This window comes from Megalobrama amblycephala, linkage group LG19 (genome assembly GCF_018812025.1).
Source record: "Megalobrama amblycephala isolate DHTTF-2021 linkage group LG19, ASM1881202v1, whole genome shotgun sequence".
Taxonomy (NCBI): domain Eukaryota; kingdom Metazoa; phylum Chordata; class Actinopteri; order Cypriniformes; family Xenocyprididae; genus Megalobrama; species Megalobrama amblycephala.
The window spans coordinates 27,138,705-27,163,580 of NC_063062.1; the positions used below are offsets into that span (position 1 = coordinate 27,138,705).

The following is a 24,876-nucleotide window of genomic DNA, read 5'->3' on the forward strand; positions in this document are numbered from 1 at the left end:
TTTTAAAGGTGCCCAAGAATGCTTTTTCACAAGATGTAATATAAGTCTAAGGTGTCTCCTGAATGTGTCTGTGAAGTTTCAGCTCAAAATACCCCATAGATTTTTTTAAATTAATTTTTTTAACTGCCTATTTTGGGGCATCATTAACAATGCACTGATTTACACTCGGCGCCGCCCCCTTAAATCGCGTGCTCCCTGCCACATGAGCTGTCGACTATATTACAGCGCATTTACAAAGTTCACACAGCTAATATAACCCTCAAATGGATCTTTACAAGATGTTCGTCATGCATGCTGTATGCATGCTTCGAATTGTGTGAGTAAAGTATTTCTTTGGATGTTAAAGTTTTACTCTGAGTGAATTTGAGGCTGTCCTCCGTGGCTAACGGCTAATGCTACACTGTTGGAGAGATTTATAAAGAATGAAGTTGTGTTTATGCATTATACAGACTGCAAGTGTTTAAAAAATGAAAATAGCGACGGCTCTTGTCTCTGTGAATACAGTAAGAAACGATGGTAACTTTAACCTCATTTAACAGTACATTAGCAACATGCTAACGAAACATTTAGAAAGACAATTTACAAATATCAGTAAAAATATCATGCTATCATGGATTATGTCAGTTATTATTGCTCCATCTGCCATTTTTCGCTGTTGTTCTTGCTTACCTAGTCTGATGATTCGGCTGTGTGCAGCTCCAGACGTTAACTGGCTGCCCTTGTCTAATGCCTTTTATAATGTTGGGAACATGGGCTGGCATTATGCAAATATTGGGGCGTACACCCTGACTGTTACGTAACAGTCGGTGTTATGTTGAGATTCACCTGTTCTTCGGAGGTCGTTTAAACAAATGAGATTTATATAAGAAGAAGGAAACAATGGGGTTTGAGACTCGCTGTATGTCTTTTCCATTTACTGAACTCTTGTTATTTAACTATGCCAAGGTAAATTAAATTTTTGAATCTAGGGCACCTTTAACGGTAAGATAATAAGATGATTAGAAGCTATTAGTGCAGGGTTATGGATAACGTGTACTCACATATGCTTGATAGCTATTCACAAAGACTTGTTCCTTCATTCTGAATGCACTATTTTTAGTGATGGCCTATGTTACTATGCACTAGACTTTTTTCAGCATCTCACGCCATGAGCAGCACATTTTTAAAAGTGCGTTTATTAGTTTGGTGCTAAATTAAAAAGTTTTACACATTGAAAAATAAATTGCTTTTTTATAAAGAGTCATCTAAATGTTGTATATTAGATGAGGACTATAATAATAGATTTCTATAAATAAGTTAATTATTTATGGTGCAGGTCAATCTGAATCTCAATGTTTTTCACCATGCTGAAATGACATGACCTATGACTATATATATATATTAAATAATAAAAAAGATTAAGGTTATGGACTTGCTCAAAAAAAAAAAGGTTATGGACAGCGACTTTAAACGAATTTGATTAAAATAATAAATTGATTCAAATAAATAAATTTTGATTTAAATGCTGGCTAAAGGACTACTCAAAGCCTCTTTAGGCAACAATTTAAAAAAATAGGTGACCTACGTGAATCGTGTAGATTCGATGAGAATTATTTTTTTTTTTCAGTGAACTGTGAACAGGTGCGCATGTCGGGAAAGGAGCACGAGTGCATGGAAATATTAACGCGAAGGGCCTTGCATCACCAGTGCAGACCACCATCAGAAGCTGAAAGCACGCCTGGCCATGGCGATTTACCTGACTGAATTTGGTGAGTGATGATTTCAATAATTTTAATATTTTCTGGTATATCTAAGTTAAGTTACCCAGGAGCTCTGTTGACATAACGTTAGCTACAGCTTGATGAATTGAGTCACTGAACACAGCAGGAGAGAACGCAATGTTAGCCAGCTAGCTAAAGCTCTAGTGGAAAATTATTAGCTAATGCTACCGTTTTTGAGGAGGTAGATTTTGAGGTGAGGGGACTGACAAGGCAGAATTTAAAGTGGTCCACCGTTCTATCAATAAGCAGACCTGCCAACCTGTACGCAATTTGCGTAGCAGATACACATTTTGACTTCAAAGTACGCTGGTACGATTTGTCACTCTAAACTACGCAAAAACCTGGTGACGCCTCTGTGCACTTGCAGTCCTCAAATCAAGCAACAGCAAAAGAAGAAAAGTTCGACCAATCATAGCGCTAGGTTCTTCCCCCAAATAGCAAGTGGGGATGATTGACAGATGCGTAAAGCCTATCATTAAAAAGAGACTGAAAATCGACACCAATAAAGATTCCTGCTCGATCCCCCTTCATAATACTAAGTAAGGAGGCCATAATAATTTTAGACTCATGGCTGAAATTAAGTTTCTCCAGCTCTCCCCAGATTGGCAAAAAAAGCATCTCAAAGTGCATCAGATTGATGCTTTAAAATATGGAATATTTACATTTTTCTTACGGGGGAGCATGCCCCCGGACCCCCCTACAGGGGTAATATCCTTCTCACCTTTTTCACCCCTGACCCATTTTCATGCCTGAACTTGGATAGGTTAAACACAGAGGACAAATTTTGGAGTATGGGTGAATTCAAGTTGATTGGGAATTTTTTTTCCCCAATTCATCTCAACGGCAAAAAGTGTCCCAATCACCCTGAATTCACCCTACTTGGCCTTCAATTCACATCACATCATCATCATCAGATGAACCTAGTGGCATTCTGATATAAGAAGAAGCTTTTAATGCATAAACATGTAAATGCCCACCTCACTAGTTAGACCCACTGTCCCATGGATCTTAGCGATGTGTCCCAGCAACCAAGGGTTCTTCTGACCCACATTTCTCAGCGTGGACAGGAAGGGAGTGAGAGAGGCAGGGCTTGCCTGAGCCACGTTCACCAACACACCCAAGGCAGTGTCACTGAGATCATTGTCACTGAGGTAACCAATAAACGATGGTACCAAAGACGATAAAACCTGAGGAGACAAAAAAGACAAGATTATTTTCAGAAGGGCAAAAGCATAAGACCTGTTTCACATTGCACATAAAGCATGCTGCATGACAACGGCCGACGAAATAGGACAGAAGGAGATGCATGAAGTGGAAAAGTTTGTTTTCTGCTGTTCTTGGAAGCACACAAAGACAAGCTATCTGGAAACTTCACATTGGGGATGTAATAAAAAAAAAGTAAAAACACCAAACACACTCATTTGGTCCTGAACCTTTCTTTCATCAGAGTTCCCTTATGGTTCTGATCGTGCTGGGTAAAGAACCACTGCACTCTGGTTGGTTGAGTTCAGTGCCGCCCACCCATTAATCAGAGTCCCTGGTTCCTATACAAGCTTGCGGGAAATTTTTTTTATGGAGATAGTAACAGAGAAAGAGAGAGAAAAAATAGAGCAGAAGGAAACTTGTAATCATCCTCCCACTATGGACAGTTTTTCAAGATTTATCTACATCCGTTACAACAAAGCAGTGATGACCTTTGAAGAACAGTGACTCACAAAAGAAATACAGATCACCAGTGACATCTTGTGTGTTCGTTAACATCTTTTATCATGTCTTACAAACTAGCGATGACCAGAGGCATATGAACCACATGAATCATATGAGCTCTTTTCTCCACAGAAATGAATCTAACGATACCCTTTTAGCAAGGATTTGCTTAATCCTCTCATTGCTCATTGTGAAACCTTTGAACTGGCAGTGGTGGAGAGGAGATAGAGAAGATCTGGTGGGGCTGGGAGGATGGAAGACAGAACGTCCAGTGAGAATCAGGATTCACAGCCTCTGGAAGGATGTAAAAACCACTGACTAATCTTAATTAATCCCACTTGCTTCCAAATCCCTATATAAACTAACAGTGATGAGGCAGAAAGGGCCTGGGGAATCCCCTCTTTGAAATGATTTCTGATTTAAAATAGATGGAAAGTTATTGATCCACCCGTTTGTTTTTTTTATCCATCAATCCATCCATGCTTTTCTTACGTCTTGTTTCTAGTACAAATATCTAAAAAAAATCTTAAATCAAGAAGCATTTTCTAGACAAGAATTTTTTTTTTTCTGAAAACAAGACAATAAGTCAAAACTAAGTGAGTTTTTCCTTAAACAAGCAAAATAATCTGCCAATGGTGTAAGCAAAATAATCTTATTTCAAACCAAAAACAAGATTATTTTGCTTAACAAAAACCTCACTTAATTTTCACTTATTTTTTCTGATTTTGACTTATTTTTACTTGTCTTGAAAATGCTTCTTGATTTAAGAATTTTTAGATATTTGGACTGGAAACAAGACAAAAAAAATCTAAGTAAGAAAAGCATTTTTATGCAGTGTGGTTTAATGAGTAGGCATGATGATTTTCACATCATTTTGAAGCAAAAATTCTAGCTTTCAACATTCAGTACACAGAAGTCTTGTGGACACATATTCAGTATATGATTTGTAGCCTTATTTCAGTGACTTAATTTTTTGGGGTTTTTTCCAATAACCACACATAAACGTTATTCTCTCAAAAATACAAACATGCCTTTTACGCAAAAGAGCCAATCGCTGATTGATAAAGTCATTGTGTCACTGCAGCTGCCATTAGAGGCTCAGGTTCCCATAGAAAGGACGCTTAGGACGGCACATGCGCATTGGCTTGTCTAGCCTGAAAAATAAGCCTTTTTAATGCTATTTGAGGATAAGAAACCTTGAAATATGTTATTTAATTGTGAGTTCGCCGAGTAGTTTGAGATTTCAGGATTCCCCCAATCAGTTAGATAGGACTTGGTCTTGGATGCCCGAAATAGCTGCCCAGAAGCGTTGCAAATATGGCCACCGAGTGATCAGACTTTCCCTGAAAGGGACTTCGATACAGTGTAATGACACTTTTGCTATTAATATGTTTATAAGCAACTGAAAAAAAGCTCAAATGTCAGGGCATGTCAAAACTTTTCCAGCGCCCCAAAAACCCTCAGACCCCAGAGGGTTAAGCAGACTAAATTATTGGTTATGTTATTTTGATTAAACATTACAAGGTCAAAAACATTTTAAAAAAATAAAAAATAAAAATTGAATCATATGCACGGATGAATTGCTCACAATAAGCTGTATAACATGCATAGAGTGAATCAGCAGATTCCAGATGCTCCAAAACACTATAAAAGCCAGGGTGGAACCCCCAGATGGTTCAGGATGCATGGCGGAGCTGAAGATTACCAGGGCGGAGCAGAAGACCACCATAGCCGAGCAGATGAAACTGACAATTAGCAAGTTGACTGGCAGATAACTGACAGGTGGATATCTGGAGTGAAAGATCTGTATCGTTGATCGTATCTGCAGATACTGCTTCCTGTGATCGACAATCAGTGATTGGCTCCAAAAATCTGATCGGAGCACCCTTAGGTAAAAGGCTCAAAAACATAATTTACAATAATTTACACAGCATAACCATAATGACACAAAACGACATCACACTTTATTGGATAACAACAACAAACAGAAGACAAATAGAAGACTTTATACAATAACCACACCATATACGCTATGCTCAAAATAAATAAAAAAAATATTTTAACCTATATACAATATTAAATAATTATAAAAAAAATTAAATATAAAATTATGATGTATCAAAAATAAATAAAAAAGAATACATAAATAAATAAATAACTATAAAAGAGTACTGTTAAGTAAGTTTGTAAGTAAGTAAGTAAGTAAGCTTGATAATTGAAAGCCGGCTGATTCGATTTGTGGTTTTTGCTGGCAAAGGGAAGTGCTGTTTAGAGGTTCTGCGAAACGAACCGGTATTTCTGAATGGGCTGAATCTGGGATTTAATGTGTTTGAAGCAAAAGTATTTGATGAATGTATACTGTGTGAGGAGAGCATTCGCTCAGTACCGTTATCAGGGAGGTGTTTAGCGGCTTTTGCATCTGAAAGTCTTCAAATATCTTTTGATATTTCATAAGGATGTAACCATATATTTCTGATTAATGATAAAAGTTTAATCCATCCATTTAATCATCCACTGAAAATCCCATTTTGTTGACCACTTATCTTAATATTGGGTTCACCATGACCTTTTTCCTCAATGTCTATGATGGTTATGGCCCTGGACTCTGGCCTTGAGGAATGATAATATGAATTCTTGAAAGTACTGTAAAACCATTTTCTATTGATTTCCCATTTCATGTTTCTGTAAATGAAAACAAATGGAAATGACAAAAGAATGCTGAATTATAAGAAAATGTCTCATAGTCTTTCCTAATCATACAACAATTTGAAGCACCCAATGTGTTAATGTGGATATTTTCACTGATGAGCTGCTTGATATGCATGTGCTTGTTACCCAATCCAAAATTAACTCCTCATGACTACTGCATTCTTTACTTCTGACTTTGCAGATCTGCTATCTGCAAGCAGGCTGCCTCTCAATAACCCTCAAAAACATTCAAAATGTAAAAAAACAGATGACTGTTCTGTTTCTGCCAAAAGTGTGGTTTCCTCTTTTCCTGTAAATTTGTCTTCACTGTGAGCCGTGGGGGGCCACTCGGTTATAATGTGTTTTCTTATATTTCCCCATCCGTTTAGCGGCTGCTACAGTATAGGCAGAGGCGTCAACCATCAAACTGTTTTACCGTGTTTGACCTTGTGCTGCAGCTGTCTGCTTTAAAATAAATGCTAAATCACTCACTCTGTACTCATTTGTGTACCCACCCCTCCACTCCCTTGGTGACCTTCACATTCTTTTTTCTGTTACCCAGAATAACTCACCTTGACTAGAATTCATCCCCAAATACCACTTTCATTCTTTCACTCACTCATCTACCACTTCCTCACTCACCAGGGGGTGAAGGTCAGAGATCATCTGTAGTAGTCTGAGCAGGTGCTGTCTGCCGGCCTGGTCCAGCTGGGACATCATCGCCGTCAGCTCACGGATGTGCTGATGGATAGGCTCTGGCTGTCGTGGATATACGGATGGCAGCACTCTCAACAGCATGGCATTACCTATTAAAACCAACAATCAATCAATACAGACCACACACATCCCTAATAAAAATGACCATGGTAGCCATAATCTATGCCAAAATGCCATACTTATTGTTACTAATATACACACACATAAATGTAAAAATAAATAAATAAATAAAAAATGTCCAACAAAGTCCAAAAAATTTGGACTGTGGAGGAAATGTGCATGTCATTTCCTCTGCAAAATGACTGAGGGCGGATTCATTTTCTGAGCCCTTTTCTTGATAATAATGCACTGTTGGAGCATTTTCACAGACTGTGATGGCACGTTTCCACAGTTAACATCATAAATCTAGCAATGTTTTTCTCTCAGAATAGTTTTGGCATGTTAATGAATCAATCATTAACATGCCGATATTAATGTAATCAATCTCTTGATATTTTTCAGTGTTTAAGTATTTGGTCTTGGCAGACTATGTCTGCTATCATGCTGCTGCTGCAGAGCAAGTATGGACTTGCTACTGCCATTAGATAAACAGACATGTTGCTGTGAGCATGTAAGATTTGCTGCTGCAGCATGGATAGACAAAAAGTTATAGGCAGGTGGAGCTGGGGAAGATGGAGGGTTTCAGAGAATCTAAGACTAGCCTACAGTGAACACTGAATTAGAATGATGAGCAAGCAATCTTATTGACTGCAGAATCAGCAGAGATCAGCTTACTAAGTAGTAATGGGCTAGATATTGGACTAGATATTTAATGCTGCTGGGTGGGTGTTCTAATACTATGGGAGGGAGTGATGGCAAATTTGATATCTTTCTCTCTTTTGACCAATGTAATCAATCTCATTTGTAAAGTCATAGAAACACTATCTTGGATTTTTTTTTTTTTTTTTTTTTGCTGTTGGAGCAAATGGGAACCCAAAAATTGTATTTGTTGTAGTTTCCTTTCACTATTTATAAGTTTAGACAACTAAGACAACTTTGGCTTCTGAGAACCCCAGAAATGTGAAAAGGGCCCATTAAATCTCATCCTCATATGGAAACAATCTATAACGTCCTCAAGGTGAATGTGAGCACAAGAAAGATCTTGGTTTGTAGTTTGAGCACAGCAAGGATACATTGGAGCTCTAAGACAAACATGTGGGAACAGGAAGTGGAACAGAAAGACATCATGATGCTAGATCATGGAGTGGAGGGGTGAATGAATGGCACCAGAACCAATAAAAATCACAGCAGAAGGTTTAGTTAGTAACCTCTGAAAAATGACAAACATGTGACACATTTCATCAGGCAACAGACAGTAAGTACTAAAAAATTCAGACAGTAAATACTAAAAATTCAATTTGAAAAACAAAAAATCAAATTTGCGTGCAGTAGAAAATGATCGCGTAAACTAAACTTGCAACTTTTTTTTTTCTTTATTATATAGCTGTCATGATTATGGACTTCTAATTTGTTATTCTGTTCTGTTAGTTCCTGTTTTGCCTACTCCGATTAGCTCTCGTTTCATTGGTTAATGATTATCTCCTTGTTTGTGTCTACGTATTATTACATCTGTCAGTCACTGTGTTCATCTGCTTTATTCATAATGCTTGCGCTTTCATACAGCCTAAGTCTGTGACAATAGCACAGTAGAAGATAGACAGGAAGCAAAGTGGAAGAGAGATGGGGAAAGGATTGGGAAATTACCACGAGTCAGAAATTGAGAGCAACTATGAGGCTATCACTCCGACACAACTGTTTTTTTTTTTTTTTTTGTGGAAGAAAAAAAAAGCCCTTTTAAGTTTTAAAGGATTAATCCACTTTTAAATAAAATTTTCCTGATAATTTACTCACCCCCATGTCGTCCAAGATGTTCATGTCTTTCTTTCTTCAGTCGAAAAGAAATTATGGTTTTTGATGAAAACATTCCAGGATTATTCTCCTTATAGTGGACTTCAATTGGCCCCATCGGTAGAAGGTCAAAATTACAGTTTCATTGAAGCTTCAAAGGGCTTTAAATGATACCAGACGAGGAATAAGGGTCTTATCTAGCGACACGATTGGTCATTTTCGAAAATAAATTTAAATGTATATGCTTTATATAAACAAATGTTCACCTTCTAAGTGCCTCTGCCAAAACCGCGTTTCCATATTCTCCAAAATGTTTACGCTGTATGTCCTACGCCTTCCCTATTCTCTTTACGGCAAAAACGTAACTGGTGCTGTGTTCGTTCCGTAAGTAGAATAGGGAAGGCGTAGGACAGGGGTGTCCAAACTATGGCCCGCGGGCCAACTGCGGCCCGGGGATGAATTTTAAGCGGCCTGCAGCTTGTCTATTAAAATATATTATAAAATATATTATATGTGGCCCGCCATGCATAATTTACAAATCGTGAAGTTTCACAATGTCAACACAAGGCGGCAGTACTAGATTTTAGGCAAGGGAAACATTAACCCTCTGGAGTCTGAGGCTGATTTGGGGCCTGGAGAAGTTTTGACATGCCCTGACATTTGTGCTTTTTTCATTTGTTCATAAACACATTAATGACACAAGTGTCATTAAACTGTATTCAGCACAAACTAGGCTACAATAATATGTGAGGAACATGTACATGTTTGTGTTTTTGAAGGAATAACGTTTATGCATGGTTATTGAAAAAACAAAAAACTTAAGTCACTGAAATAAGGCCAAAAAAAGTATATTAAATCTGTGTTCATAAGACTTCTGGGTATTGGAGGTTGTAGACTAGAGTTTTTGCTTCAGAATTATGTAAAAATTATGCTGCCTACTCCTTCATATAAAACAATATATTGATTTCGTTTTTGTAAGTCACTTTTTGTCAAGAAACACAGTATGCGTGGAGGCGTGAATCATCATGAATAATGGGCCATTTACACCTGAGAAGACAAAAGAATCACATAACAATGACCTGAAATGACTTGCATATTAATGAGGCCTTTCAGTCAGGTAGGCTGCGAAAAAACCCTCTGTAATCATGTCTCAGCTCAATTTAAAATAATGGTATTCTATTATATTCTTTAAAATATAATGTATTTCTGTGATACAAAGTGTCTGAACAATTATGTTACCTCTATGGCATTTCATATAGGCTTTTAGCTTAAAAGCATGCACATTTGGAGAAATATGGATTCTTATATGTTTGTCAATTTTCTATACAGAGAAGTAATATTTATTCTATATTTATTCTATATATCATCACTATGAGTACTGGATACTGTGTTTTCAATTCATACTTGCAGCCGGAGGGCGCTCTGTGCACCTTTAGGCCACAAATCCATATAAAGAAGAAGAACCAGGAACTAACTGCATGTCTTCTAGAGCTCGCTAACCATGGCTTTAACATTCAGATAAACACTTTTCAAGATAATAAATACACGATTGAGACGATGTATGCATGTATTGCCTCAGAATTTGCGTCTGAATAGCGCTGGCTCCGTGGGCGTGGCCGCATTAGCAGATAATGAGCTGAATCACTGACTTCTGACATGGCTCTCTTTTCATACAGATTACATAAACACAGAATGTTTGTTTTTGATTTGACTTACTTGACGATTTAAAACCTGACATTTCAACGTTTCTTTAGACATAAGTCTATTTTTTTTGTCATTAGTATTCACTAAGTTACAGTTCATTTTCTGAGAACTATCAGTTTGGACTTTGTTCAGAGGGAGACGAGAGATCACGCATCATGTTAGTTTTCTTTATTTTACAAAAAGCACAACATTTTGTTTTTACTCTGAGTGTACACAAATGAAAGAAGATATTCAACAGATTAAAATGGTGTATAACTCTTAATTGTATGTGCAACACTGACGGACCTCAGAGTGTTAACAGACCAAAAGCAGAACAAAACAGCGCTACTTGTGCGCACTGCGCGACTCACAACAAGCTCAAAAATGTTTACTTGCTGAGCGTCTCGTTCACATGACCACTAAACAGCCAGCGAGAAATGTTCAAGTTCGGCGTAGAGGTCTCAGGTACAAGCTGCAAATCTCTGTGATTTAATTCAGTTTAAAGCCAGTTGAAACAGCGCTGACTTAATCAACAACACAAACATACAAATCAGGAGAATCATTGAGCCGAAGCAGATCCAATTAGAATATTTTTCAACCAACAATTCACCAACATTTATCATGGATTTACTGTGGTAACACTAACTGTAACCGTGGTTTATTGTCAGAAATGTATGTTAATATCTTATTTTATTTCATTTTTAATGTAGACTTGTATCAAATGCCAATAAGGCCACATTACAGACTATTTTTGTCATAAACTTGCAGTTTTGTGCATATGTATTTATATTAAATGTGTTTATAGACTAAATACCTTAAAGCAATACTAGATATAGAAACAGTATTTTTACTTTTTACCATTTAGTGAAGCGCCATGTGTGGTTTTACCTGTGGTGATCTAATTAGAGTACTTTTCATTTTAATAAGAATAGAGTTCTAACTCAGTAATAATATTTAAATTTCACCCTTTAAAAACGAGGTTAAGTTTTATAGATATTGTTTGTGTATTAAATTTGCATCTGTGTCCTATCTCAAACTACTCTACTGTCAGCTCAAGCTTTTGTCAAATCTGTCATGTTTTCAAGAAACAAAACATGTAGGCCTAATAAATAAATAAATTATATATATATATATATATATATATATATATATATATATATATATATATATATATAATAATATAATATAATATAATAAAAATATATAATATATTATTAATATATATATACAGTTAGGTCCATATATATTTGGACACAGGCACAATTTTCATACTTTTGGCTCTGTATGCCACCAGAATAAAATGAAAATCAAAAAACCAAAATGCATTTGAAGGGCAGACTTTCAGCTTTAATTCAAAGGGTTGAAAAAAAATATCAAGTTAAAGGTTCAGGAACTGCAATCATTTTTATGCACAGTCCCCCCATTTTCAGGGGCTCAAATGTAATTGGACAAATGAATATAATCTTAAATAAAATGTTCATTTTTAATATTTTGTTGAAAATCCTTTGCAGGCAATGACTGCCTGAAGTCTGGAGCCCATGGACATCACCAGAGACTGGGTTTCCTCCTTTCTGATGCTTTGCCAGGCCTTAACTGCAGCTGTCTTCAGTTGTTGTTTGTTTGCGGGTCTTTCTGCTTTTAGTTTTGCCTTCAGCAAGTGAAATGCATGTTCAATTGGGTTGAGATCAGGTGATTGACTCGGCCATTGCAGAATATTCCATTTCTTTTCCTTAAAAAACTCCTGGGTTGCTTTTGCAGTGTGTTTTGGATTATTGTCCATCTGTACTGTGAAATGCCATCCAATCAACTTTGCTGCATTTGGCTTAATCTGGGCAGACAGTATATCTCTATACACTTTAGAATTCATCCGGCTGCTTCTGTCTTCTGTCACGTCATCAATAAACACCAGTGACCCAGTGCCACTGGAAGCCATGCATGCCCATGCCATTACACTGCCTCCACCATGTTTTACAGATGACGTTGTATGCTTTGGATCATGAGCTGTTCCAAGCCTTCTCCATACTTTTCTCTTCCCGTCATTCTGGTACAGGTTGATCTTAGTTTCATCCGTCCAAAGAATGCTTTTCCAGAACTGGTCAGGCTTTTTTAGATGTTTTTTGGCAAAGTCTAATCTGGCCTTTCTATTCTTGAGGCTTATGAATGGTTTGCACCTTGTGGTGAACCCTCTGTATTTGCTCTCGTGAAGTCTTCTCTTGATTGTAGACTTTGACAATGACACGCCTACCTCCTGGAGAGTGTCCTTCACTTGGCTGGATGTTGTGAATGGGTTTTTCTTTACCATGGAGAGGATCCTGCGATCATCTACTACTGTTGTCTTCCGTGGACGGCCAGGCCTTTTTATGTTGCTGAGCTCACCATTGCATTCTTTTTTTCTCAGAATGTACCAAACTGTGGATCTGGCCACTCCTAATGTTCCTGCTATCTCTCTGATGGATTTGTTTTGTTTTTGAAGCCTAATGATGGCCTGCTTGACTTGCATGGAGAGCTCTTTTGAACGCATGATGTAGATTCACAGCAACAGATTCCAAATGCAAAAACCACACTTAGAATCAACTCCAGACCTTTTACCTGCTTAATTGATGAAGAAATAATGAAGGAATAGCCTACACCTGTCCATGAAACAGCTTTTGATTCAATTGTCCAATTACATTTGAGCCCCTGAAAATGGGGGTACTGTGCATAAAAATGATCGTAGTTCCTGAACCTTTTACTTGATTTCTTTTTTCAACCCCTTGAATTAAAGCTGAAAGTCTGCTCTTCAAATGCATCTTGGTTTTTTTTGATTTTCATTTTATTTTGTTGGCACACAGAGCCAAAAGTATGAAAATTGTGCCTGTGTCCAAATATATATGGACCTAACTGTGTATATATATATATATATTATATAGAGAGAGAGAGAGAGAGAGAGAGAAAAGGAACCGGCCCCCAGATGTGTCCACGACATCGAATCTGGCCCCCTTTTAAAAAAAGTTTGGACACTCCTGGCGTAGGACATACAGCGTAAACTTTTTGGAGAATACGGAAACGCGTTTTTTTGGCGGAGGCACTTAGAAGGTGAACATTTGTTTATATAAAGCATATACATTTAAAATTTTTTTTAAAAATGACCGATTGTTACACCAGTTAAGTCCCTTGTTCCTCGTCTGGTATCGTTTAAAGCCCTCTGAAGCTGCACTGAAACTGTCATTTGGACCTTCATCCGTTTGGAGGCCATTGAAGTCCACTATCAGGAGAATAATCCTGGAATGTTTTCATCAAAAACCTTAATTTCTTTTCCACTGAAGAAAGAAAGACATGAACATCTTGGATGACATGGGGGTGAGTAAATTATCAGGAAAAGTTTATTTGAAAGTGGACTAATCCTTTAAGCAAAGATTGAGCAACATTGCTCCAAAAACATTTCCTCAGATCTTATGTAATGGACCTTAAAAAAAGTTTACTGGAAAATTACGGTGAACAGAGTGACATTGATCAATTAGTCTACAAATTTCTAAGACCCAGCTGTGACTAACACTCTGATTTATTGTCATGCACAATTTTTAATTTTTAATCATCCACATATCTGCTAAAAAATGGCATGTCATCAAAAACTAAATATGGTAGGAAACTCCCACCCAACAACCACAAATCTAATCTCTGCTCTGGCAAGCCATCTAAGTCAGGGCGGTCAGTTAGCAGACATAATTCTGTAAAGGAGATGTTTCGTCTGGCTCAGGGGGGACATTTAGGCTTGCAGAAGACCTGCCCACCTGTTTCTACATACAGCGGGTGGTGTTAATGAAGGATTAGTGTAATACATAACTTTCCATAATAAGACGGCTGGGGAAACATTACTGGCCTTAGACGGTTAAAAGGAAATACTGACAATCTTTCATTCACTTTGAAAGACCACATGTGATAAGTAATTTAATCTTTGCCAGGTGCTTTGGCAGAAGGTATCTTCATATTTTTAGAGAAATTTCAACCTCAAATGAGTATGGAGGGAGTGTTTGGTAAGCCAGTTTGACATCAGAATCATTATTTTTGCAAGTCCATTTTGCCAAAAAAATTACATTGGGGTCCCAAGTGATACAGTTTTTATCTTATATGGCAGTAAATTAATTGCATATATATATTTATAATATTTACAAGCCTTTCACACAGAATGTGTTCAAGAATTTTCATTAATCATCAACATTAAAGGGTTAGTTCACCCAAAAATGAAAATTCTGTCATTAATTATTCACCCTCATGTAGTTCCACACCCGTAAGACCTTCATTCATCTTCGGAACACAAATTAAGATATTTTTGATAAAATCCGATGGCTCAGCGAGGCCTGCATTAGCATCAAGTTAATTTATTCAAGCTGTTCTACATTGTTTTGGTATTGCTATATTTTTTTTTAAATGGTGTGCAAGTGTGCATGTCGCGGATGTCCTAATCGCCAAAAACAACCACGGTGACGTAAAAGTGCATTACCAACACCGACAGATGAAAGGATTCAATGGAATCAGTTCAATGGAATCAATTCAACAGAATCAATTCAATGGAAAGGATTCCGGAAGAGAAGACAATGCTGAATAAAGTCATAGTTTTTGTTATTTTTGGACCAAAATGTATTTTTGATGCTTCAACAAACTCTAACCGACCCTCTGATGTCACATGGACTACTTTGATGATGTTTTTATTACCTTTCTGGACATGGACAGTCTACCGTACAAACATTTTCAATGGAGGGACAGAAAGCTCTCGGACTAAATCTAAATTATCTTAAACTGTGTTCCGAAGATGAACGGAGGTCTTACGGGTTTGGAACGACATGAGGGTGAGTCGTTAATGACATAATTAAATTTTTGGGTAAACTAACCCTTTAAAACTGTTCATGTGACTACAGTTGTTCAACCTTAATGTTATGAAGCGACGAGAATACTTTTTGTGTGCCAATAAAACAAAATAATGACTTTATTCAACAATATCTAGTGATGTGCGATTTCAAAACACTGCTTCATGAAGCTTCAAAGCTTTACAAATCTTTTGTTTCGAATCAGTGGTTCGGAGCGCGTATAAAAAAAAGTCACGTGGACCTTTGAAATTTCGAAAAAACTTATGACGTAACGAAGCCTTTTTGAAATCATGTGACTTTGGCGCTTCGAATCACTGATTTGAAACAAACGATTTGTAAAGCTTTGAAGCTTCATGAAGCAGTGTTTTGAAATCGCCCATCACTTGATATTGTTGAATAAAGTCGTTATTTTGTTTTTTTGGTGCATAAAAAGTGTTCTCGTCGCTTCATAACATTAAGGTTGAACCACTGTAGTCACATGAACTGTTTTAAATATAACTTTAGTAGCTTTCTGGGCATTTGAAAGTGTAAATTAACTTACTTTCAATGCAGGCCTCACTGAGCCATAGGATTGTACCAAAAATATCTTAATTTGTGTTCCAAAGATGAACGAAGGTCTTGCAGGTGTGGAACGACATGAGGGTGAGTAATAAATGACAGAATTTTCATTTTTGGGTAAACTAACCCTTTAAACAACAATATTTACTACAAATATTTGAGCTAAAACATTTTAAAGACTTTATAAAAAAGAAACTGTTTGGAAAGTGTAACCATGATTTTGAAACACTACATTTGTTAGCAGCATATGACTGATGTAACACAATTCACCCTTCGCGAGAGTTAGTAGACAAATGTTGGTGGACTTTAACTTGAAAAATTGTGTGTATTGACATCTTTCTGTAGTTAACATACCTTCTGGTGTCCATTCATGTTTATTTCATGCTATAGCTTGTAGGAAGAGATGATTGGTTCACATGCCGCTTAAACTGAGGCGCTACAGTGATCTGTCACAAGTCACGACACATTAAAGAGTGCCAAAAACTTATTTACTGTTTGAATTTCTTTAAAAAAAAAAAAAAAAAAAAAAAGACAAAATTTGAAAGCTGAGACTTTGTTTCATACCAAAAGTAACCTGCTCTGTCTCATATGTCGGTGCATTGTCAGTGTCGTCTTTGCGCCGCAATGTTTTTTTCACTGTGTGAGAACATGATGTGTGGCATAAGAGCGGCATGGCTTGTTGGACGTAGCAATTGCTTATCAAGCTTGTGTAGGCTAAGTAATAACCAAGGAGATTTCGACTGAGAAAGAATACCAGGAAAAGTTGTGGAATTAACTATCAAAGTATCAACTATCCATAAAGACATGGAGCAAAATGATGTTGCTCCACCTTGAAAAGCTGTCCATCCTCAAAAGGACGATATAGACTTCAAAGGTTTTTACTGAATACATTTTGTCTGCACAGCTTCCATTGTTAATGCATTACTTACATTTTATCTAGCCTGAAATATTCCTTTAAATCAGAGAGACTCAAAGCATTAACACATTTTGTTCAGTACAACAAATAATAAAGTGCATTCCATGTCCAATAAATGACGGTTTCAAGGGAATGATAGATATCCAGGTGTTCATTTTAATATTTCCTTCCTGCTCAGCCCACTTCTTGGGTTGTAGGTGTGAATTTGTTATGCAATACACTGCACCATTTAAAATCTAGTTTTGAGGACCTCATTGTCTGAGCTTTGCCATCAATTATGGTGTAGGTGCTGCTAGAATTTCACAATCAGCACTTTTCATTCCAAGGTGGCAGACTGACGCATTAGCCAAGGCTGACCTTCCGCTGTGTTCCCTTTAGACAACGAGACCAGTCATTCACATTTGTACTGTCCCGTCACCCTGCTCTGAGTTCACATTCAGATACGCCTCTGTAATTTTTGCACGAGGCAACAAGTAATATACATCCTCAGCAGGGAACCACATTACTGTGGGAAATGGGACACCGTGGGGTATGATCTTCATCGGTGTAAGTTCACGCAGATATGCTGAACGGAGAACGTGTTAAGATAATTGTGACTGTAAATGGCTCACATTCTGAAAAGACTTGTTGGCATGCTCATGCTGTTGTAAACAGCTGACATAAGCAGAAAAATCCATTCGTTGTAGTTTGCCATTTTGAGTTGCAGACATATTAATGTCAGCTTCCCAAAGGGTACATGTCATGGGACCCTTCTGTTTCCATAATGTCCTGTACATTAAATATATCAATCCTGAACCAGCCCCAGAAGTTTGGAAGGCACCAAATTATTTGCAGTTGGGTGTGGAGTCTTTTCCATGACCCAAACCCCAGCCTTTTTGACAAGCATGGGGTAGATTTATGATCCTTAATAATAATATAGTTACTGCAAAGAAAGCTTGTTTTTACCCAGTACCAACGGAATAATAGAGAAGTAATATTTGAATATACAGTAAAGCACATTATTCTGTAATAAGATAAAATAAGACAAAATTAGGGGCTGGGAGTATGAACAGGGGTTAGGGCTGAGTGTTAAAGGGTTAATTCACCCAAAAATGAAAAATCTTATTCATCCTCGTGTCGCTCCACACCAGTAAGATCCTTCGTTCATCTTCGGAACACAAATTCAGATATTTTTGAGGCCTGCATTGCCAGCAAGACAATTAACATTTTCAATTCTCAGAAAGCTTCTAAAGACGTATTTAAAACAGTTCATGTTGTGAAGCGACGAGAATACTTTTTGTGTGCCAAAAAAACAAATAATGACTTTATTAATCAATATCTAGTGATGGGCGATTTCAAAACACTGCTTCATGAAGCATTTGAAGCTTAACAAATCTTTTGTTTCAAATCAGTGGTTCGGAGTGTGTATCAAACTGCCAAAGTCACGTGAACCATTGAAATTTCGAAACACTTATGACGTAACAAAGCCTTGTTTACTGAAATCACGTGACTTTGGCGCTCCGAACTAGATATTGTTGAATAAAGCCGTTATTTGTTTTTTTTGCCGCACACAAAGTATTCTCGTCGCTTCATAACATTGAGGTTGAACCACTGTAGTCACATTAACTATTTTAAATACGTCTTTAGTAGATTTTTGTGTTAATTGTCTTGCTGGCAATGGAGGCCTCACTGAGCCATCGGATTTTATGAAAAATATCTTAATTTGTGTTCCAAATATGAATGAAGGTCTTATGGGTGTGGAATGACATGAGGGTGAATAATTAATAACAGAATTTTCATTTTTTGGTGAACTGACCCTTTAAGATCAAAGTTAGATGACGAAAAAGGGGTCACGGACAGTTATTTATAACAGATGTGAATTCAAATGAAAATTCTGTCATTAATTACTCACCCTCATGTCGTTCCAAACCCGTAAGACTTTCGGAACACAAGTGAAGATTTGTCTGATGACAGAATGCTGTCAGATTTCCTTCCATAGACTGTCTTTGCAACTGAAACTTTGACGCTTCAAAAAGTTCATAATAGGAGCGTAAAACTAATTCATATGAATCGAGCGGTTTAGACCACATTTTCTGAAAACAATCGGTCGCTTGTTATGATGAATGTGATTTAATTTAGGCTTTTACTCGCATGTAAACATTGATCAGTGAACATTAGCAGAAGCTCAACCTAACCTGAATAACGCACAAGAACAAACCTCTTCCGGAAGCTCAAGCGTGCTGCGTAACCAATGAGGTTCCTTCTTGTGTGTTACGCAGCACGTTTGAGCTATCATAAGAGGTTTGTTCTTGTGCGTTATTCAGGTTTGATTCAGTCATTTTGGGATGAACTAACCCTTTAAGGGTCAAGTTTAAGCTAGGGATTGGATATCTTAAAAAATCATAAATAATAATAAATAAATAAAAAGCTAGGGATTGGATTCAGGATTTAGGGGGAACATTGTGTTAGATTAGTTTTAGGGTTTTAAGGATAAATTATAGTAAGGAATATGGTGTTACATATGTGTTACAGGGGAAAATGTACATTCATTACAAAAATTCCCATGATTTTACAGGCTACTTTTTCTAAATTTTCTGGTATTTCCAGGTTTCCTTATTTCCCTCAACTTGTACCTCTTTCCCAACATCCTCCCCCAAACTCTCTCTCTCTCTGCCTGAGTTGCAGGAGCAGTACAACCATTCGACTTCCCATATACCTCCAACGAAGAATTTCTCACTGGAGCTAACTCTTGCTCTCCCCCAACTCTCTCTCTCTCTCTCTCTCTCTCTCTCTCTCTCTCTCTCTCTCTCTCTGAGCGCAATGTTTATATAGACCACAGAGCTCTTCTATCAGACTCAGTTGCCTTTCAGCTGCAATTCACCAAACAAGCAGAAGTCCAGCCAACCGACTGCTCAGCATCTAACAAGAAGGACCAAAAGAGAGAAAAAGAGACATTATACACAAACACTGTGTCTTGTTCTCATTCTCACATGGCCAACATGTCCATCTGGACATTTCTCCAGGCCATGTGTCTGGTGGCTTCGTTGTCCATGGCAGTACCCGAGAATTATGACGATGAAATCGAGGTGGGCTATGGACCCAATTATTTAAACGAGATACCTGAGGAGGACCAGATGGAAGGTGAGTAACTGACATAAAAAATATTCCAGTACTATCAGCTGTAAGTTAAGGACACATTCAAGTGTTGACAGGATAAATAAACAGGATTAAATGAATTCCAATATGAGAGTGCGTCTTGAAATGTCAAAAGGAGTTATATTACCAAGGAAAAAGAAACTCACTGGGATCATGTGTTTAGACATTTTTGAATGTGGGAATATTTGTGGTAGTTTAACAGAATGTGTTATGACACATAAATAAAAGTTTGTGGAAGAGGTTATACTACGATTGTGTGTTGATTGATGGTTGTCTTTGGAGTATACTATCTGTCTCTGGCAACAGCAAACGACGGAGGGACATAGAAAGAGAGAGAGAAGCTGATAATTGGAAAAAAGAATCTGATTTATAAACCAGATTAATCCAAGAAACAACAAAAAAAAAAATGTATTTTTGATGGTCATATACATATAGCTTTAGATATATTAAGTTCAAAGCTGATCACTCTCTTAAGTTTGTGGATTCCATTGTGAAAATTTGCACATAAGGAAACCAAAGTTATAAATAAAGCTATGTTTTGAAGATAATGCATGAGTTAGTGCCTTCACAATCATTTTTAATCATGTGAAGAAAAGTGACAATTTCATGTGAAGATTTAGGATTGCTCTTCGCTTGGCTCATCCCAGTTATGTAGAACGGGGAAAAGATATTTTTTGGTTGAGTTTCAATTAATCGTTTGTCTATATAAGTTTTGGCACTTTTTTATTTTGAGTTTTGATTTTGAGAACTAAGAGGCTAAGTCAACTCTGACTGCCTTAGCTGCAATATTTCATTATTAAAATTTACATTCTCTGAGTTAGCTAGGACCATGTCACTTTTCGCTGCTAACCCTTCAAACTCAACAAATGTTGTCTTCTTGAGTACACATAAAAAACATTTCATGTAAGATCACTTTTTTTGTGTTCCTCTCTTTCCCTTGATTTCTCTCAGAGACCCCCACACCTTCCCCTATACCCTGCAAAAGTCCTGCTTTTACTAAATGGGATAAGCTCTTCACAATGTTGGAAAATTCCCAAATGAAAGAGAACATGCTCCTGCAGTATACCGATGATATCATCAAGGTTGAGCTGCAGAGTCTGAGAGCAGAGATGTTACAGTTTGTGGCCCAGTACGGCGGCTCTTGCGCATCTGCCGTCGAGAGCTCTGTTCGACGGGCTGGGATTCAAACAGAGACGCGATTGCAGAATGTGTTGGACCGCGTGCGAGAGGTCTCAGCTGATCAGTACGCGCGACACGATACAGCCCTGCAGCAGCTACTGGCTGCCAGTGTAAACCAGGCTGCACGGCTGGAGCAACTGGAGAACGGCTGCTTGATATCGGGGGGAGGAGGTATGACTTCCCAAGCCAAGAGACATCTCATGCAAGAAGTGACTGAGACAGAGAATGGAGGTAGGCTGGAAAAGACTCTGGCAACTATCTCCAGTGAGCTGCAAACCATCCAGGAACAGCTGACCCTCTACACCAGGTCAACATTTGCAAACAGGCTTCCATCAGGTGAGACAATCTATGTTGTAACAAGCAAACACAGTCCATTTTCCACTTTATTGAGAGGCAAGTATACCAAACAATCGGTAGGAAGAGGCAAAATGGGATCAAGAAACGTCTCCAAACCACATTCAAACGTGTGTCATTTAAATTATGCCTCAAAGTGCTTAACTATGTGAAATGAATGCTACTCCATGGCTCCGATTACAGACCACATTGTGTAAGGGAAGGGTAAAACACACTTGTAGAATTATGTCACAGGTTTTGAACAACAAAATATCATGGACCAATTCCAACACCCTTTGCAAGTATGTTGCTTTATGTGAGTTAATCTTTTAAGCTCAATCTGGATAGGACTAAAACAGACCGCCAAGGTGACAATTCTGCTTTGGTGCTGTAAATTTTGAGCTGTAAATCTGTGATTTATGCAAACCATATGCTAACAAACCACTAGCCAACTTAGCTGACTAACACAAACACAACTCAACTCACACGACCCCTGAGCAGACGACCATTACCACAAGGTAGGAGGTTGATATCCCCCAAAATCTGATAAATGTTAACCCCTACGACTTTCCCCAAGCTCCTACTGAGTTGGGAAACAAGCTTTGCCCACCTTGTCAGTAAGCCGGATACAGTTTCTAGTCAACTTAAGCTAAAAAAGATTTAATCTGCGAATGCCCATGCCTTGTGCATTAAATAGCTTTGTAGAGGTAGAGTAAATGGAAGACAGAGGGGGGTATAATTATTAACAGCTATGCAGGGCGACCACACCAAAGTGTCCAAGGGGGAAAACAGAACCAGATGAGATTGTTTAGAGAATGACTTAGCCTCCTTCCATCCTCCCAAAGCAGGAAACCCAAGACAAATGTAATGAAAATATTGTAAGCTACGGTAGGAAAGGAGAGCCGTGGCCTGTCATAGCAAAGCAATCACCCAAAGCAGAGATAATGTACCAATTCCATTACCAAAGACCTTAAATCCCTTAACCGACTGTTTTACAAGCCTTCCACCATAATTCGGTTTCTTCTAGTCGAAGATCCTCTTAATGGTTATGCCAGCTAATTGTGCACAAAACTGTCCATCCGTATAAAACATGCTTACGCAAGCTGAACTTACAAAACGCAACTGCACAAATAAGATCCTAGTAGGGTTCTACCAGACCGATCCTCATCACATTCAGTATAATGATTAAATGTTAATAGCACAAGGAAAAAGGAGTAAGTCTCTTGATCTCTGTCGCTCTTTTGAAAGGCTCAGCGGGAGCAAAAACTGGACACGATTCACAATGACTAAATGTTTACAATGAAAATCATTACAATGAGAACCCATATTACAATAAAAAGGATGCACTGGAGATTACATCACAATGCTGACCTTTTAATTAAAAAAAAAAAAAAAGTTAATACTTTGTGATGAACCCTCCTTAAAAGATTTTTACAGTGTGAAGGTTATCCATAGAAATCTTCTACAATGCACTCATACACACCTAGTGATGGGTGGAGTGGTGCAATGGTCCTCTCTCTGAAATATAGGAGAACAGACATCACTACAGATTAATTCTGCTCCTTCCAACAGAGGATTAACGAATTGTGTTAACACTAATCATTCTTCCTCTCTAGGCTGTGACACTGGGCTGCTCTTCCCCACACGTTCATCTCTAGCTCATGTTGAAGTCTCACCCAAGAAACCCTTCCAGACCAATGCCGTCACTATTTGCCTGTGGGTGAAACCAACTCAGGTGCTCAACAAGACCGTCCTCTTCTCTTACAGCACAACTGGCAACGCCTACGAGCTCCAGCTGGTGTTGAATGGACAGAGTGTCTTTTTTACAGTCAATGGTGAAGCCCATTTGGTGGAAGCTTCAGGAGCAGTACAAGAGGGTCAGTGGGTGCACATTTGTGCAGTCTGGAGCTCACACCAGGGCCTGGCCTCTCTGTGGGTGAATGGTCAACAATCTGCAAGCTCTCCTGGAGTGGCTGAGGGTCATGAGCTACGTAGCAAAGGAAGCATACTATTGGGGCAAGAGTATGGACGTTACTTCAAGTATCTTAGTAATCCAGACACATTTGATGCGGAGCAGGCCTTCACAGGGAAGATGACTGGAGTGAACATGTGGGACCATGTTTTGGATTCAAAGGAGATATCTCAGCAGGCACAGCTGGATGGAAGTGGTTGTGGTATCCGTGGTAATGTGGTGGCATGGGGCGTGTCCAACATTGAGCCAAAAGGGGGTGTCAAGTTAATATACTAATTTCTTTACTGTCCCATCAGCCGAGCTCCTACAAGCACATATTAAGAACCTGCTTCGCTACACCTGCACACAACAGTAATTTTCCTTTTCTCAGAAAATGCTCCTTCATAGGGAAATTGTAGGATTAACTGGCTGTAGTCAAGCAAGTAATAATAGGTAAACTGCTGCCATTGAAGGGACATCGTGATCACATATGATTATATATTTTTACAAAAATGTTCTGTTTTAAAAGAATATTTTCAATAATTCAAAATGGAAGGAATTTAAAAAAAATACATTATGTATCGCCAAACTATTTATCTTGATTGGTAATGTTTACATTCAGATTTGACTTAATTTTGAATCCATTTTTAATGTAATCCTTCAGTCCATTGTTTAATGCATTTTTAAAAATATAGGCTCTCTGTTACATCGTTACATTCTGTTACATTCGAAATATTTTGTTATATGATTTCTGCTAATGAATAACTTTTTTGTCTTAGGTTTGTCATTTTAACATTTAAAGGTGGTTGCTATGTTTTGATGATGAAACTGTGGAAAATGTTTACAAATTGTAACTTTATTTTTGTTTCCGCTGATGTGATTAAATGTATTATAATGTAAATTGATTTTTGTTAAGAGGCTAAGATGAATGTATAATGTACATAATTTTTTTCATTTTTTTTTTCTGAGGGTCTGGAGAAACAAACCATAATAAAAATTTAAAACTAAAAAAATAAAAAAAATAAATCATTGTCATTCAGGAACAGTTGAATGAAAATGTGATCAAGAGGTGAATGAAAGTGCCTTGGTTAATAGAACATACCCAGCTAACATGGATCATTCTCAGAACTACTGTAAGAATACACCGATAGTTTTTTTTTGTGTCCGATACTGATACCGATTTTAACAAACTATTGGCCTATTCTGATACTTGTTACTTGCTCTCTTATTTGAACTTTTGTTATTAAAATAGATTAGTTTTTTGATCATGTTTTAATTAGCAAAGATCAAAAACGCATGCATTAAATTTATACTAGCTAGTTTATTGCTGCATCATCAAATAATTTCAGGCCGACATAAATACATAAATAGAACAAAAGATGCACATGAAAGGTACAGAAATAAAGTAATCAAATGTAAAATATATTTGTAGTGAGTGATTTTTTTTATCTTTTGTTGTTTGATTAACATTAAAACTCAGACAGCAGTGCAGCAGGAATATTAGGCTGCTGTAACTTT

General features: G+C 37.6%; 2 protein-coding genes across 6 annotated transcripts in view; one reads left to right on the top strand and one right to left on the bottom strand.

Annotated features, from left to right (window-relative positions):
• The window catches only part of veph1 (ventricular zone expressed PH domain-containing 1), a 149,277-nt gene that overhangs the window by 77,148 nt on the left and 47,253 nt on the right, over nt 1–24,876 (bottom strand). For 4 of the 5 annotated variants that reach the window (XM_048168270.1, XM_048168269.1, XM_048168271.1 and 1 more), the window contains exons 5-6: nt 6,798–6,961; nt 2,738–2,947 (exon numbers count right to left, since the gene is read on the bottom strand). In XM_048168270.1, the coding sequence (XP_048024227.1) occupies nt 2,738–2,947; nt 6,798–6,961 (374 nt within the window). Of the gene's footprint in view, nt 1–2,737; nt 2,948–5,663; nt 6,150–6,797; nt 6,962–24,876 lie in introns of those variants that run through there. The other variant, XM_048168273.1, reaches the window with a different exon arrangement.
• Nucleotides 19,578–24,403, top strand: ptx3a (pentraxin 3, long a). The gene is made up of 3 exons (XM_048168275.1): nt 19,578–19,880; nt 20,847–21,410; nt 23,024–24,403. Exons 1-3 carry the CDS (start codon nt 19,730–19,732, stop codon nt 23,653–23,655), a joined length of 1,347 nt encoding a protein of 448 aa, XP_048024232.1. The 5' UTR covers nt 19,578–19,729; the 3' UTR covers nt 23,656–24,403.

Coding starts and splice junctions, on each gene's coding strand:
- ptx3a (XM_048168275.1), top strand. CDS start 19,730: ATGGCCAACATGTCCATCTGGACATTTCTCCAGGCCATGTGTCTGGTG. Junction 19,881..20,846: donor TGAGGAGGACCAGATGGAAG/GTGAGTAACTGA, acceptor GATTTCTCTCAG/AGACCCCCACACCTTCCCCT. Junction 21,411..23,023: donor TGCAAACAGGCTTCCATCAG/GTGAGACAATCT, acceptor CTTCCTCTCTAG/GCTGTGACACTGGGCTGCTC.